General features: G+C 39.6%; 1 protein-coding gene across 4 annotated transcripts; it reads left to right on the forward strand.

The window, feature by feature from the left end:
• Window positions 1-5,234: 5,234 nt before the first annotated feature.
• LOC121655947 lies at window positions 5,235-15,556 on the forward strand. 4 transcript variants are annotated; one of them, XM_042010892.1, is made up of 15 exons: window positions 5,235-5,258; window positions 6,910-7,067; window positions 9,273-9,495; window positions 9,562-9,637; window positions 9,850-10,090; window positions 10,194-10,343; window positions 10,639-10,709; window positions 11,687-11,787; window positions 12,002-12,200; window positions 12,323-12,409; window positions 12,931-13,190; window positions 13,343-13,468; window positions 13,796-13,936; window positions 14,477-14,600; window positions 14,824-15,556. In XM_042010892.1, the coding sequence occupies exons 10-15, from the start codon at window positions 12,367-12,369 to the stop codon at window positions 15,039-15,041; spliced, it is 912 nt and encodes a 303-aa protein (XP_041866826.1). In that variant the 5' UTR covers window positions 5,235-5,258; window positions 6,910-7,067; window positions 9,273-9,495; window positions 9,562-9,637; window positions 9,850-10,090; window positions 10,194-10,343; window positions 10,639-10,709; window positions 11,687-11,787; window positions 12,002-12,200; window positions 12,323-12,366; the 3' UTR covers window positions 15,042-15,556. The 4 variants fall into 4 exon arrangements, 1 of the variants encoding a protein (XP_041866826.1); XR_006013339.1 differs by lacking the exons at window positions 13,343-13,468; window positions 13,796-13,936; window positions 14,477-14,600; window positions 14,824-15,556 and having other exon boundaries at window positions 9,273-9,458; window positions 9,547-9,637; window positions 9,843-10,090; window positions 12,931-13,009; XR_006013340.1 differs by lacking the exons at window positions 13,343-13,468; window positions 13,796-13,936; window positions 14,477-14,600; window positions 14,824-15,556 and having other exon boundaries at window positions 9,273-9,458; window positions 9,843-10,090; window positions 12,931-13,009.
• The last annotated feature ends 8 nt before the right edge of the window (window positions 15,557-15,564 follow it).

Consider the following 15,564-nt stretch of genomic DNA (forward strand, 5'->3'; position numbering starts at 1 on the left):
ATGCATTTAATACCTAAAAGAATTCCTTTACAATAGCATAAAACTCGACTAGATCAGCATGTCTAGCCATTTCTTTTCTCTGCTATCCTTGAATACAGTCTTCACCATGGTATGCTGTGCTGCATGGAGATGCTCCAATCGCTCAGAGAAAGGCGTGCGTATGTATGGCTTCCCCAAAGACAGGGACAGAAGGAAAATATGGATGGCCAACGTCAGCAGGATACATTTGACCACCATCAGGGACTGTAAAAACAAAAAAATATGTGAGGTAATCATATTAAAACAATGCATTTACACATTTTCAAAGACCATATCATTGGGAAGTTTAATATTTTTAAATTAAACACCGAGAACACATCACAGGGAGATTTATATGGTTGAGGTTGCAGAATGTAGAAAAAAAAGACAGGAAACAACACTTAAAAGTGGCCAAACCAGGAAGGTGAAGAAGAACAGTATCCCAGTTAACGTCAGGCAACCCCAGAACAGCTGAAAGTTCTTCAGGACAATGCTGCACGAGGGAAGAGTGATATACTTCCCTTAAGCATCTCTCTGCTTCTCTGCTCTCATCCTGCACACTGAGTGCTGTCTAGTGCAGCAAATGCATTCAAGTACAATCAGCCACTTATTTTGTATTTGTATATTTTGTTAAGTTCTTAAGGTTAACATGTTTGTTACATTTAACAGGTTTTATAGTTGCAAAGATTGTAAACATATATACTAAGAGTATTGTGCTATCTAATACTGTGTATTCATTTTCATATCTTTGTCCATTATTCCACAGCCTTATAAATACATTAAAATTAAATAAAAATGTAACTACAATTGCTCTCCCTACACATTAACCTCGCTATCAACGGCGTTGGATCAATTTATATTGACGAACAGAATTTACATTCATCAGCCTGTGGCATCTGTTGCTATCAGTGTGCTAGCATAAACTTTTATCGGTTTATAATCTCTAAATATATTAATCTAGACGGTGACAATCCGTCAACATATTTATTTACTCCTGTCAAGTTGATTTCGATGCACAACTGATATGGAAATATGACTATTAAAACATCTTACCTTGAAGAAGTGTAGCTCCGACAATCTGCTCCATTGAAATACATTGACCGTCACTTAGCTTTTGCTAACTTCCGGGAACTTTTGAGGGGCTCCATACGCCGCCATTGCTATGAAAAAACTGAACCATTGCAGTGAACGGAGATGGCGCCACTCTCTCTCTAGAGGCACACTAGTAATCAGCCCCTCTGTATACATGCTTCAGGTTTTTGTATTGTGTACTGGAAAAGTTGTGACCCAACCAGAGCTTAATCTGAGCCTGATAACTTTCAGGCCTACTAATAATAAAGTTATGAACAAATCTGACTGCCTTGAACCAAGTAAACTTATATTGAATCTGTAATCCGCAAATTAAATCCTTGAAGACGCTCAATTATAAAAATTCATATCCTTTTATGGAAACTTGCTGGATGTTTATATTTGGTCTTTGTGGTCCTAACTGTTTTGTTAACAATTTATCTTTAATATTTTTTAGAATATAGGGAAATTCTTTCAAAGATGTCATGGAATTGCTCCAACAATTAGCCATCTTTGACCTTGGATGTAGCTAGCTCCACCCACACAACTGGCCAGGCTGGATGATACGTATGATGAAAGCCCACAAGTGCAAGCCCTCCTGGAACCCATAGACGTTGCATTATAGTTCCTATTTAAAAAACAAATCCTACATGACAGATAATGAGAGCATTCAGAGCGATTTTTAACCTAACTGAAATCACCGCAAAAGGGGCGGTACTCATGGTTCATGCTTCATGCTGATTGGTCAGTGACATACAGCCAGGCCAAACTATTCAGAAAGTTACAGCGGGTTTTCTTTTCTTTTTTTTCCCCTCTTTTTCATTGGTGGCGCATCGCCCTGTTGCCCTCATCCACAAACCGCTCATGTTTTCTATGTTTATCTATGTTGCTTGAATTGACAATGTTTAATGGCTTATTTTCAAACTGTATTAGCTGTTAGCATTTAGCTGTGTTTTATAACAGTTGATAGTTGGTCCCTGCGTTTGTAGATGGACCGAATCCACTTCTTTAATTCGAACCAGAGTCTGTTTGTACATTCACAATACCCAAACAAAGCAGACTTTCCTCACCCTCATTTTTCCTGGCGGACGATGTTTCCCCACTATCCTAATAATGTGTTAATAATGCGTTGGACAGGTTTTAACCCAGTTTTAGTAGTTTCAGCGTTTTCTTCGATGTTTGCTTGATGCCAATGATTTTACTCTTCTGAAACAGATTAACTTATTTTCCATGACCACAGGATTGGTCTTTCCACATGGTTGTTTACTACAACCAGCTACTCAGTGAGGGATAAATAACTTGTTGCTAGCTTAAATATATTTATCAATGCAGTAATTTTCCAATGGGAGGCTCTTACCTATGTGCTTAGTTAAATTCAGGTGATTACATTTTTTTTGGGTGGCAGTGTGTTGTAACCTGCCTCCAAACAATTCTTCTTTTCTTCTTTAAGTAATGAGTACGCATGTTATTATTTGTCTAACCAGCGTGCATGATTAAGGTCAACAAGTTTTTGACTTGAAATATAACAATAAGGAACAGCAGCTGTAAATCAGCAGCACCACAACTAGAATGGCCACAATTCTTCGTTTTTCAACAGCAGGGACACTGCGAGCTGCAGACAGGGCTTTAATGGTCCCAACCAGGCAGAAAGTGAACAGGGGCAAGGGGAGGAGGAGGACGACTGCATATATGGCTTCTCTGACCAGAAAAGTAACATCAAAATAAACAGGAAGAACATAAACATGATGAAGGATCCAGACCACGACACAAAAAGCCACAGAGGTCTTGATGTTTCATCTGAATCTGTACCACAGCGGCTGAGTGATCATGAAATACCTGCTATGAAACATGGACACAGATACACAGCTCAGCATCCCAAATGTATGAATTTAATCTTCTGATATAAATAGTGCTGTACATAGATACAGGGAATACTTTTATACCTTTTCAGGAAGATGCACCCCATGAATCCAACACTGGTCCTCACACCAGAAAAGTAGAGGTAATAGATGAATTCATTAAACTTTCCAGCCTTCCATGCAGTCAGACAGCAGAGCTGAATGAGATCAGGAACCAGAAGGTTGATGATGTAAACTGGAGCAACGTGGTCTTTTCGTACCTGCGTGAAAACACTGATAAAGGTAAATAAATAAGCTTGAAATATTTTTTAACTTTAACTCTAAATATATTTAATTTTTTTTGTTAGGAAATTACAACTTAGCCATTTATTATTTCAATAATTCATTATACTAAGTAATTCACTGTACCCTCCCTTACTGTGGAGGTGGGGTTTGCATGTCACGCCCCTGGAAGGGTTGCCCAAGACAAGAAGGACAGACCAGACAAAGCGGTGCTCAAATTACCACTATGATGGACCCTATTCAACTCAACATGTCCTTGCCTGGACACAAGTCATTGGAGCACCACTTTGGAGCCAGTCCTGGAGGACGAGTACAGAGGCAACTGCCTGGTGGCCATGCCTATGTCCATGGGATCCAGCCAGGCTCTGCCTGAAGGAATGACACAGGCCCCCCCATCCTGTGAGCTCACCATCTGTCGGAGGGGCAGTAGGGAAGTCGGATGCAATTTGAGGGGAACGGTGACCGGAGGTGGGGACCCTGGTGGTCCAACCCTTGGCTTCAGATGCTAGTTCTGGGGATGTGTAATGTCACCTTTCTTGTTGGGAAGGAGCCTGAGCTGGTGCAGAAGGTTGAGCAGTAGTGGCTAGATATAATTAGTCGTACCTCAACACATAGCCTGGGATCTGGAACCTGTGTCTTTGAGAAGGGCTGGAATCTTTCACTACGGAGTTGCTTACAGTGAGAGGGGCTGAACATGTGTGGACATACTCATTGCCCCACAGTTTGGTATGAGGCCAGATCAGTCTCAATAGGAATGAACTCACGCCAGGTTTTTCACAAATGCACATGCTCTGGTTTGCATTTGTATTTCAGAATCGGAAATGCACACTTGCTGTTTCACAAATGCACATGCTCTGATTTAGGCCTGTCGCGATAAGCAATAAGTCAATTAATTGAACGATAAGAAAATAAGAGCACGATAAGTTTGCCGGCCGTGATAATTTTTATTAGTCCCCCCTTTACCATAAACTGTGTATGACAATAGGTTTCACTATGGAGTATTTCGACTCAACGCTCTGGTTTGTTGCGGAGTGATCTCTCTGGTGTCATACTTGACTGCAGCATGTTGCAGCACGAGCCGGTAAGCCGCATTTGTTTTGCAGGGCTGCCAACACGCAATGGCCGTGAGACTTGCGCATTTAAGTGGCTTCTCACGCTCTCGCGCTAAACCTCCGATTCTCATGCTGAAATATGTAAATAATAGATGCAAGCATCTCCTCTTTTATTGTTTCGCTGCTCCCCACATGTAAGCAGAACACACACATTCTAGCTTACGACGTCAGTACAAAGCCCCCACTTCCTGGTCTACCGTAATAACCCCTGTAATCCGCAGGCACATTACGCAAATAGAGTCAGCCTATATACTAGCGTATTTGACAAAATACACATTAAGAGCAATGCCGGCTAATCGAGAGGTTTGGGAGGATTCCCAGTGGGCCACATTACTTTTGGGCCGGCGTCCCGGCATATGTGAAAAAGGCGCTTTTATTTATTTAGTTTATTGATCTTTGAAAAGGTGTACTTGCATTATTATGGCATATGTCATTATATTAGTTGAGAATGGTCTCAAAATGACACATTAGCGCTTTGCGCAATATTATCGTTTATCGCGATAATTTCTGAGAAAATTTATCGTACAGCTAAATTTGTTATCGTGACAGGCCTACTCTGATTCACAAATATAATTTTGAGGCACACTTGTAAGATTATACGAATTGCTGAACGTGCATTTACGAACTGCTTCTCATTTGTGAACATCTCTGCATTCGTGAGAGAATTCTCTGCGGTGGATTTTGAGACTCCCCTGACGTCGCAGGGTAACGAATGTCACCATTGGTTGACTAATCTGTCAATCAAATTTCCGAGTGTGATTGACAGATTCATCAGTCAATCAGGTGTGTTTGCATTCAGCCAATCATACTGCTCCTTACATTTTCTCCATACTTTTAAACCTGTCGCAGAGCTATTTGAGCATGGTAGTTCAAGTCCAACTAGCGGGCAGACGTGGAGGAGACGCAACAATCACAACCTGTAAGTAACACATTTATCTTACATTCCCTCGTTGTAAATCATGTAATGTTATCGAATTAACAATTGAAACGTTCTGCTCAGCCCAGTTACATGTTTGCATGCTTTATGTTCAGTTCAGTCCAGACATTGTGTCAGGTAGGGCTGTAGCCCAGAACTTTCTTTCTGACGTCTGAGTTTTTAAAAATGCAACCTGTGGGGCCTAGCCAATGTCCAAACAAAGTGAAAGACTGTTCGTGTGCAGCTCCGGGTCCCCCATAGATGTACAAAATAAAGGCTAGATGACTCGCCCGCGCTGCTGGCCAGTGCGCTGGAACGTCTACACTGGGCCGCCATCTTACCACTGGCCGCTCGCTCACTTTTAACATTAATTTAATGGGGCATGTAGTTTATAAATAACCACTACTTGCTCAATTTTATACCGATTTTCAACCCCCTTGATTTCTTATACACATCAGACATGTGGTTCGGACACTGCATACTTATGAATAATTATAGCCGTGAACTTTCGTATGAAAATAAACTAAGGGGCTATGTATATACACAGGGCAAGGCATTTATGTCAAATCAAGGTTTTTATTTCGTTTAGAAACATTTACTCAGGAAAACTGTGAAAGTAAGGAGACATACAGAGAATACATCAGTATCTCATTGGAAATACCTTCAATGTCTGAATGACATCACGTAACATTACACACAAACATGTTGGAAAACCGATACGTTAGCTTAACGCTAACGTCTACGGGAAATGCAATTGGCAAGCTAGCGGTTAGCATGCGCAGGTGATTAGACGAACTACCCTTCAATAAATGCTTACTTCAGCAATATTTTATGTTTTAACTTACAAACTGACTAGAATAGTCACAGGGAAATGTTTCTGGCCATAAAGCGTAACGAGAAAACATCTGAACTTCCGGACGGAGGGGACAAAACTCTGCTTGTAATAATATCTGCATCAGAGGGCTGCTGGACCATCTCTCAATACAGATCATCATGATGGTTCTGGATTTTCTGGCAATAGAATAACAAAGTTCATTAATTAATGATTTGGAAAACAGCATAATTGTTTACATGTTTAAGATGTTTGTCAGTATCAGAGTGGTTTGTAAAATACTTCTAAAATTAACAGGGAATTAGTTCATAATCTTACTGCTTGTGTTTATTGATGAAGAAAGTAGTTATGTGCAGTATGAAGCAAAAAATGTATTCCCCTCTTCATGTTCACTGTAGGGAGCAATGATACCTTCATTGCTTTTTAGGTTTTATTATATGTCCTATGTTGCACCTTCATTTGTTTTTATAGAGTTGAACTAGTTTTAAGTTTTAATGTTTTATTTGGGAAAAATACTTCAGTAGAGTTAAATTTATCTGGTCCTTTTTCTCCTTTTTGCTGATCCGAAAATAAATCTGATCCATGTCTCAGAAGCCGTGAGCCAACTCATTTGAGTTCACTGGAGAGGATCTTGTGTCATAATTCCTTGATAGTTAAATGTATTTTATGGAAAAGAATATATCTTCAAGTTCACATTAATGAGCTCTGGCACATAAGATAATCACAAAATAAGCATTGCTTTATCATTTCATGTATCTGTGACTCTGTCTGCCTGTGTCTTTTGATGACTTTTTTACTCACTGGTTATTTATATTTTTATAGGAACTATCACCTTTGGTCCTGCGTACAGCTAAATCTTTATGTGAACTATTGGGCAGCAAGTTGTCTTCATCAGACCAAACCACCCCAGTCATGGCTGGAAGCAGCAGACCCTTGAGTACTCAGCCCAGTGCTCCTACCATGAGGGAGGCCTTGAAAAGGTGATGCAGTTCTAATTTAAGACATTGGGCAACACAAGATCCAAAGATTAGTCTAGATTTCCAAAAATCTTAACCCTGAATACAAGTTGTGTTAATTTATGGCGTACAAGTTAAAAGAATAATTCACCCTCAGAATGATGTGCCTTCATTTTCTACTCACCCTCATGATGATTAACACTCTTTTTATATTTATCATGGTGGGCAGGTTTTCCTTCTCCATCAATTCTGTTACAGTGATGTTGAACACCGTCAGTTCAGATAAGTCCACAAAAACTTGGTAATATTCTTCCATACTGCTTGTCCAATTTATTGTAAGTGTCCTGAGTGGGTACCGTCCAAACTCGGAACAACATAATTTATTATATTTTTACGGCTTTAACAGTAGTGCATGACATTTCCCCAATGAACGTCCATGACACTATAGAAGCCTCGGCAAACCAAACCATCCGGGAAGCGCTTACAGCCCCTTTTTCTTTCTTCCTTTTGTTTGACCTCAGCTTGGTTGCTTAGCACAGTATAAACAGCAAATTTCTTCTTCTACGCTTGTATTAATGTCAGAATATGGGCTGTACGCGCTCCCCAGATGGTTTGGTCTGCTGCGGCTTCCATTGTGTTGTGGAACTCATCCACGAAATGCCGTGCACTACTGTTAAAGCCATAAAAATAATATACTAAATGATATAGTTTCAATAAAATTATGGATGCTACCCACTCAGGACACTATGTATGCGTCACAGTATGGAGGAATATTGCCAAGTTTTTGTGGACTTTTATGGACCTATCTGAACTGACGGCGTTCAACATCACTGTAACATAATTGATGAAGAGTGAAAATCTCCCCACATCTCTGGCTGCATGATAAATGTCAAAAAAGTGTTCCAGAGTGTTAATCAGCATGAGGATGATTAGAAAATGAAGGCACATCATTCTGAGGGTGAAGTATTCCTTTAACACTGGACCCGGCCGGAGGAGACAAAGAGAAAGATAGTGTTCGCCATCATGGTTAAACATCTACTTTATCGTAAAGTTTTCACTCCTCCAACCCCTTTGCCATGAAGTCTGCATTGCAAAACCCTCTGCTGGTATCCACCCCTTCCCCTTGGCCCTTCCCCTCTGTCCAAATGAGAACCGAAACGCCCCTTTGTCTCTCATGAACGAGCAACACGGAGGGGAAGGGCTAAGGGGGGGAATTGAGATTGGGCCTAAGTGTAATGTGCTTTGGATCAATAATTGCTTCAAAAACCACCAATACACACAAAGTAAATATACAAGTAAATACTCAACCATTTAAAACTGAAAATTGCAAAGTGGTGATATAAAACCCCTATCTTGACCCATAAGTTTCAGCTGGGCATATGACATTTAGATTCAGCAGCACTTAGTTCCCACAAAACACGTATGTCATAAGTGAACATGATTTGTCACCATCACTTTTTTTAGAATAAGCACATTTCCTGAAATAATGCCAAGATTAAATGGCTTAGTGTAATATAATGCTAGTGGTCATACAGGTAGTTGAGTGTTTTTCACAGACCTTGTGGGTCATAAATTGATGAGTGTGTGTGAAACCAGATAGCAAATATGAGTGAATTATGAACATGCATTCCATAGTTTATGGTTGTGTATTTGATTTCATGTAAATAGGGGGTCTTCAGGAATACAGGGGGCTGCCAAAGCTTTGTCATAGATTTTTTTATTTTTTTTATTTTACATAACCATTTGAAACCATACAGTCCCTATTCTGAGGGGAACATTAGCAAAAAATGACAAATCTACAAGCTCACATCCCCCAAACAGCAAGGTGTTGTGAGCTTGTAGATTTGCTGTTTTTGGCAAAAATGGTGTAGAGCGCGAGAGCAGATAAAGTACAGAGCCAATGTTAATGTTAACTTTACTAAGAATTAAGAGATTAAGTGGTTAAATATCTGAAAATGCATATTTATATGGGTCCAAATATTACTAATTTCGAAAAGATCATGTCAACACAAAACTTTAATTTACACAACACTAATGATAGTGATGTCAAACAAGCCTATGAATTTGTATAATCTGCAACAGAATTTTTTTATAATTTGTAGTGAAGGCTCCCTGCTTCATCCAATTCAGCAAGGGGTCATTGACCTGAAATTTTTTAAAGACCCCTGTATCTCCAATCTGAAAAAACACACACTGTTTGCTGACATATTTCACTTATTCCCACTTAAGGCCATTCCCACACATCTTCAGTAAACCTGCTGATCAGCCAAGAGGGAAGAGACGATTTTCTGCTCCTGCCACTTCTGTTGTGAAAACGACAAACTTTCATGTATATGTCCTTCCGAGACCCACTGAATTCACACCAAAGGGCTCAGCAGAAGAACTACAGCTTGCCACTGCTGGCCTTGGGAAAAGGTTAATACGTTTAGCAGAGAACTGGGAACACAGTCAGGTAATCAGCCTATGCTAAGCAGTTACTGTATAATGGGGTTGTTTTCTTAAGTTTCTTTTTTCATAGATTGAATCTAAACTCTGGGAGGAATTTCCTAAACTGAAGACCTTGAAAGGAGGTTGGATGTTTCACAAGTCCACAGGTAAGAGTTTAAATTCCCAATTGTTTTTCATGTGTTGGTGACTTGGATAGGGGCAAAAAAAATGCCTAAAAATATATTAACAAAAAGAGTTCCAGAGAACAACCTCCTTCTTACTTATAAGATTTTCCTGACAAAGACTTGCTTGCCTGATATTAATGAATGCATGACTGTTTTTAACGGAACCTATTTCTTTTTTTTAAAATGGGCGGTAGTGGACGTCGCAAGCTGACATCAATTTTACAAGGCCCTGAGGGGTACACCTTTGAGACACTCAAAGGGGCATCCAGCAGTGGCAAGAACACTTTATTTCTAGTTCCACTACAGGAGCAGTTGTCCATTGAACCACTTCCCTTCGACTCTCCAGAGTTTGCCAACATGCCAAAGGCAAACTGCATGAAATGTCGAAGTCTAATGCCTTTGCAGCTGTTACCTTTACATTTGGAGGGATGCAATGTAAGCCATGCAACTTTCCTCTAATTTCTAATGTTTTTCTTGTTAATCTGTGCAAATAACTGTTTGAATGTCAACAGCTCTAGTTCTTTTTTTGTTTTTTAAGGTGGATGAATTTGAAGGATCTCCTAATGAAGACTGCACAGTTATTGAAGAGCCACTTCTCTGTACGACAGCTCTCTCAGACCCTCCTACCACTGAGATTGGAGAATCCACAAAGTTGGGGGAATCTACTGCAATGGAAGAATCCTGTCAAGTAAATTAGGCAGTTATAAATACTCATTCTTTATCCACCATAGGAAGCAAGATTGCATAAATGTCCCTTCAAAAATGTGATTGATTGATTGATTGATTTATTTATTTATTTATTTTTAGATGCAATAGGTAGGTGGGGTACATCGCCAAAGTGTTTTTAAGGGACATAAAATGTACTTGGTTTAGATCATAGACATGCAATATTTGCTATATATGGCACATATAATTTAGAAGTTCATAAACTGACAGTTTTGTTGTTTTTTTTTTTTTTTTTCCCCAAAAATTTTGTTTTGCAGGTTTGCCCAATCTGTCAGGCAGAATACCCAGTTGATGCCCTTCCATTTCATGCTGACATGTGTGCTGAAAGGTAAGAGGTTTTTGGCCTTTCCTATGATGCAACATGCACGTAATTTGTTCCATGCATTATTTTTAATTCACAATTGCTTTGCTGGTTCGTTCTGTGCATAACTGTTTCTATTACCTGCAAAGTGGGGGGTATAGATCTATGCTCTTATTGCTGTTATCCTTACCTCTGCAAGAAGGATTTCATTTAAGGTTTTATTCACATGGATCATGCAGAGGTGTGAAGGATTTAATAAATGCCAAGGGGGAAAAAAAACATGTGCGGCCATACTCTCATGTTATGATTGACACCATTACATGTACTCAGGTGTAGGGATTAAAAATATTTTGATTAAAAGTTATTAATAAAATTTAACTGCTGATAGAATGTGTAGTTATGATTTAAAGGATATTGCATCAGGCTATTTCCTATAGCAAAACCGGCTAGTTTTTAGCCTTTCTGCCAGTGGGGTTAACTTCTGGAACTTACTGATTCCAATCAGCCAGTAAGATTGTTTCTTCTAGGAATCCGGAAGTTCAGAAAGTTAACCCCATTGGCGGTGAGAGCGTCACGCCAAAGCTAAAACCTAGCTGCTTTCACTATTGGAAAAAGCCTGATTTAATGTCGGGTATAGCTCCTTTTTAATGACAATAATAAGAAATGAGAAAAACCTGGGACTCCCCTGTCAGTCAAAACCTTTTTCTTTAGCTCATTGCAATGCCTCAAACCTTTCAGCATCACTGTTGATGTATTTGACTGAAGCCCAACCACCATACATACGGGACACAAAAACACCCCCAGGATGGGCATTATGGCAGGACATTTTAGGACTACCAAGCATATTCAATGTAAACAACGTCAACAGAACAACAGACACAACGGAACATTATGAGAAGGCCTGAAAGAGACTCTGTAACTTATATCCAGATAAAATGTGTGTAATATGTAAACGGTAATAATGATAAAAAAATGTTAACTTCTTTTTCCACACATTGCTAAAGAATGGACATTGCTACTACACGCAGTGAAGCAGCAAGGCTGACAAGCGGTGAGGAAGTGCCAGGACCTTCTTTTCCAAGATTGTCAACACCACCATCAGCTGGTAATTTATCCAGAACAAGAACTGTTATGGTGCAATTTGAAACGGGACCATTTTCTGGCTTTAATTGTTTTGGTTATAAACACTAGTGGTGATCCCCTGAATCAATAATTTTAAATAAACTGATACAGTAATGTGAAACAGGTACCACTTGTACAGATATAATTGAGTCACAAACAGAGCTTGCAATAGATGCTATGTTTTATTACATTTTCAGCATGGGAGAAAGAAAAGAACCCGGAAGAGGCATGTCAGTTGTTCCGACAGGAGATACTGGAGCGTAACTCAAAATGTCCACATCTCTTGCTGTCAATCAACATGTTTGATTCTGAAGAAGAAAAGGACAGTTCATTGATTGCATTCTACAAAAGGAATAACGTTAACTGGGCAGCTCCATTTAAGTGCAACGCTAACAGGTATCCCCCCCCCCCCCCCCCCCCCCCCCCCCCCACACACACACACACTCTCTCTTTTTTACTTGTGTAATGGAAGTTCAATGTCCGTAACTTCATTCACACATCTGTCTACTTCGATCTAGGAGATGCAGCAATTGGTGAAGGCGTCAAACGGCATGTCTTGTCAATGGCAATGCAGAAATTGAAGACTGGTTTCAGTATTAATTTAGGTTGGTGCACACATTGATACACCTAAGGGTTGGGATATTTGCATTATCTTCTGTTAAAATTTGTTAAATTGATTTATTATTTGACAACAAGTCATGAACATTTTAATGAAATGAGAGAATTGGATAGTCACTGTAGCCACTCCAAATGATCCCAAATGTTGCAGCAGCCTTCATCTTCAATGTAAATTTTCAGATGTATCACCCCTTTGCAATATCAAAGTAATGGCATCCCTGTACCTTCAGTACAGTCCAACCCCATCCCACTCACTTTAAACGCCTAGCACAAAGTCTGTTTTAAGCCTTTCCTTAAACACCCTCCTGTGTTCCGACCTGCCAACAAGCAATTTTATAACGCTGTCTGAAAACTCACCTCTTCAGACTCCACCTCACTCCTCCACCCCCAAGCGTCTCTCTTTTGAATCTTGTCACCTTTTCAGTAGATGGGTTGCTTAGATGAATGCAGGTGCCTTTATTTTATTTTTTTTCATTTGAAATATCTTTTATGCATTTTATCTTTTAAGGCTCTGCTAGTCTTACACCCCTTTTTGAAGGGGAAAAAGATCATCTGGTTCCCTCAGTAGCTGGTGTACTTCGGGAATGCAAGCTGTTTCAGATGGCTGGTCGGATTCTTGGCCATAACTTCATTCATGGCGGCTCTGGATTCCCAGGACTCAGTTTGGCTGTCGTGACTCTGTTAACTGGGGGGGAGACTGAAACTGCCGCAGCAGCTCTGACTCTTGAGGATGTTGCTGATCTTGATCATCGGGAAACTATTGGTTTGGTGAGTAACTCACCAAGCTAACTTAAAAGTTAGCTTGTAATACATCAATGCACCACAGTGCTGCATGTGTTGCATATGTATCATCAAATGATGGCAAAATTATTGGTCAGTGTTGGGGAAATTTTACAAACTTTTTGTGTCCCTGTCTGTAGCTCAAGAAGGCAGAACTTACTGCAGAAGAAACCAACAGTTTGACTGATCTTTGCCTGTCCTGGTATCAACCTACTCCTACCTCCACCAATCATGACTGGCTGTTCCAGTTGCTGCTTACAAAAGCAGTAAGCATTTTACCTTATTGAGACAGCATACTGCTGACATGAGACTACTTATATAAATTTAACAATTTGACTTGTTTACTTTTTCTTATTGCTATTTTATCCTTTGTCTATTCGCTGCTGTTGAGCTGCAAATTTCTCCACTGTGGGACAAATAAAGGTTTTTTGAATTTAACCTAGTGTTACCAGCCGCAGCAATTGGGATAAATAATGGAGGTTGGCTATTGTTACACTTGTGTTGTATCTGTGTACCTGTAATGACTTTTAAGATAAAATAGTGTCTTAGCGTCTGCAATAACAACCTTCTGTCCTGTCACTCCTGTTTTGCAGGTACTTCACAATGGAATCCAGCCTATTAAGCAGATCCGGAAAGGCCTGAAAGAAACTGGAATCTGGCCGCTAATTTCAGCCAGACCAGATGTCCACCCCATACTTTTCCCAAGGGAGTCAAATGTGGAACTTAACTCACAGGTAAGATGGCATGTGTCTTGATTATCATTTCTGGCATATTTTAAAGATTTGAGTAAGTGTATTTGGAGTTCAATGCCATATGATGGTAGATCATCCTGCAGCATCGGAGTTTTAATCTTACAGCATTTATTTTCCATGTTAAAATAAGTTATTTGCTCTGTATTCTCAAAGTATTGTGTGATGCTGAGTGTTTGCTCTGTAACAGGGATCTCTTTAGGTCCTAACAAAATAAAAAATGTCAGTTAGGGATACTGATACTAGTTTAATTCAGTAAAAAATCAAATCAAGCAGCTGGGTAATCAAGTGATATTGGAAGTGATCACAAAGAAATAAGCGGACAGAATTAAAGTATTATCAAAGATATTTGTTTTTCTCATGATGGGAGGAAATTGACACAAATGAAAATCTATTTCCTGTTAAAAAGCTGTAAACAGACTCCTGTTACTGGACAAACATTCAGTCGCAATGCTATAGCTGAGATAACTGCTTAACACAATCACTCAGAATCTTAACATGAAATACTTCTTATCTGAACTGTAGACCATGATCGAGACCATTCGCTGGCCACAACCTTCATGTGACAGCGATGAGGAAGAGGACGAGCCTGTTCCATTGATGAACATCAGTGCAGTCACTGGATTTTTGAGGAGATTCAAAGAGGAAGGTAACGGTATCTTATTTCCTTATGCGTTGCATCTCCAGTAGTATCTTGGTTATAATAGATGGCTGTTCAGTGAAATTGCAGATCTACAAGCTTGCCTACTAACATTGCACAACACATTGCACGCTTGTAGATCGGCTATTATTGCTAAGTGTTTGCACATTTGTAATAACATCTTATTATACTTGCATTTGCGGTGTCACATCTTTAACGTTATTCTCCATAGCATCACCAGAGGTGCTGCGTGACCTCATGAGGTTCTGGGTCGGCTGGGAGCAGCAAATGAGTTGTCTCTACGTGAAGGTTGTACGCTCAACTTATCCAGTAGCGCACACCTGCTTGCACACATTGGAGCTTCCTTGCCACTACCAGACCTACACAATGTTCCACCAAGATGTGATGATGGCCCTCAATTCCATCAGCTCTGGCTTTGGGATGGTGTAGTGCAAATGTGACCCAAGGTGTTAAAAGGGGGTGGGGACTGCTACTAATTGATGCATAGTTTTAAGTAATTGTTCGTAGACTTGATGGAAGGCCTCTGGCTTTGGTTTCGTTTAGTAGGTTCAGGTTGAAATAAGGTCTTGCACTTGTCACTTTGAAAAAAAAATTCTATATTGTCTTACTGCCATTGTTCAGGCACTTAAATTGGGGTGCTTTAGTAAATTTTGTATACAGTACAACCTGTGACATAGGCATTTTAAAATGTAGTTGGAGAAAAAAAAACTGCAATTGTTCAGGTACTTGAAATGCTATATATTGTATAGTGTATACAATAGTCCAACTCAGTTTTGTTGTGGAGCAATCACTTACTATAAAAATTCATCTTGGGATTCTGCAGAATTTGTTCAAGTAAAGATTCTTGTGTATGCAATCGACATACCACTAGTTTAACTGTATTGTAACATTACAATAAAGTTTTGGTAAAAACTGTCCTACTGTATATTACTCTTGCACCTGACTATCTCTT

This window comes from Melanotaenia boesemani, chromosome 16, assembly GCF_017639745.1.
Source record: "Melanotaenia boesemani isolate fMelBoe1 chromosome 16, fMelBoe1.pri, whole genome shotgun sequence".
In the NCBI taxonomy this organism is placed as follows: Eukaryota; Metazoa; Chordata; class Actinopteri; order Atheriniformes; family Melanotaeniidae; genus Melanotaenia; species Melanotaenia boesemani.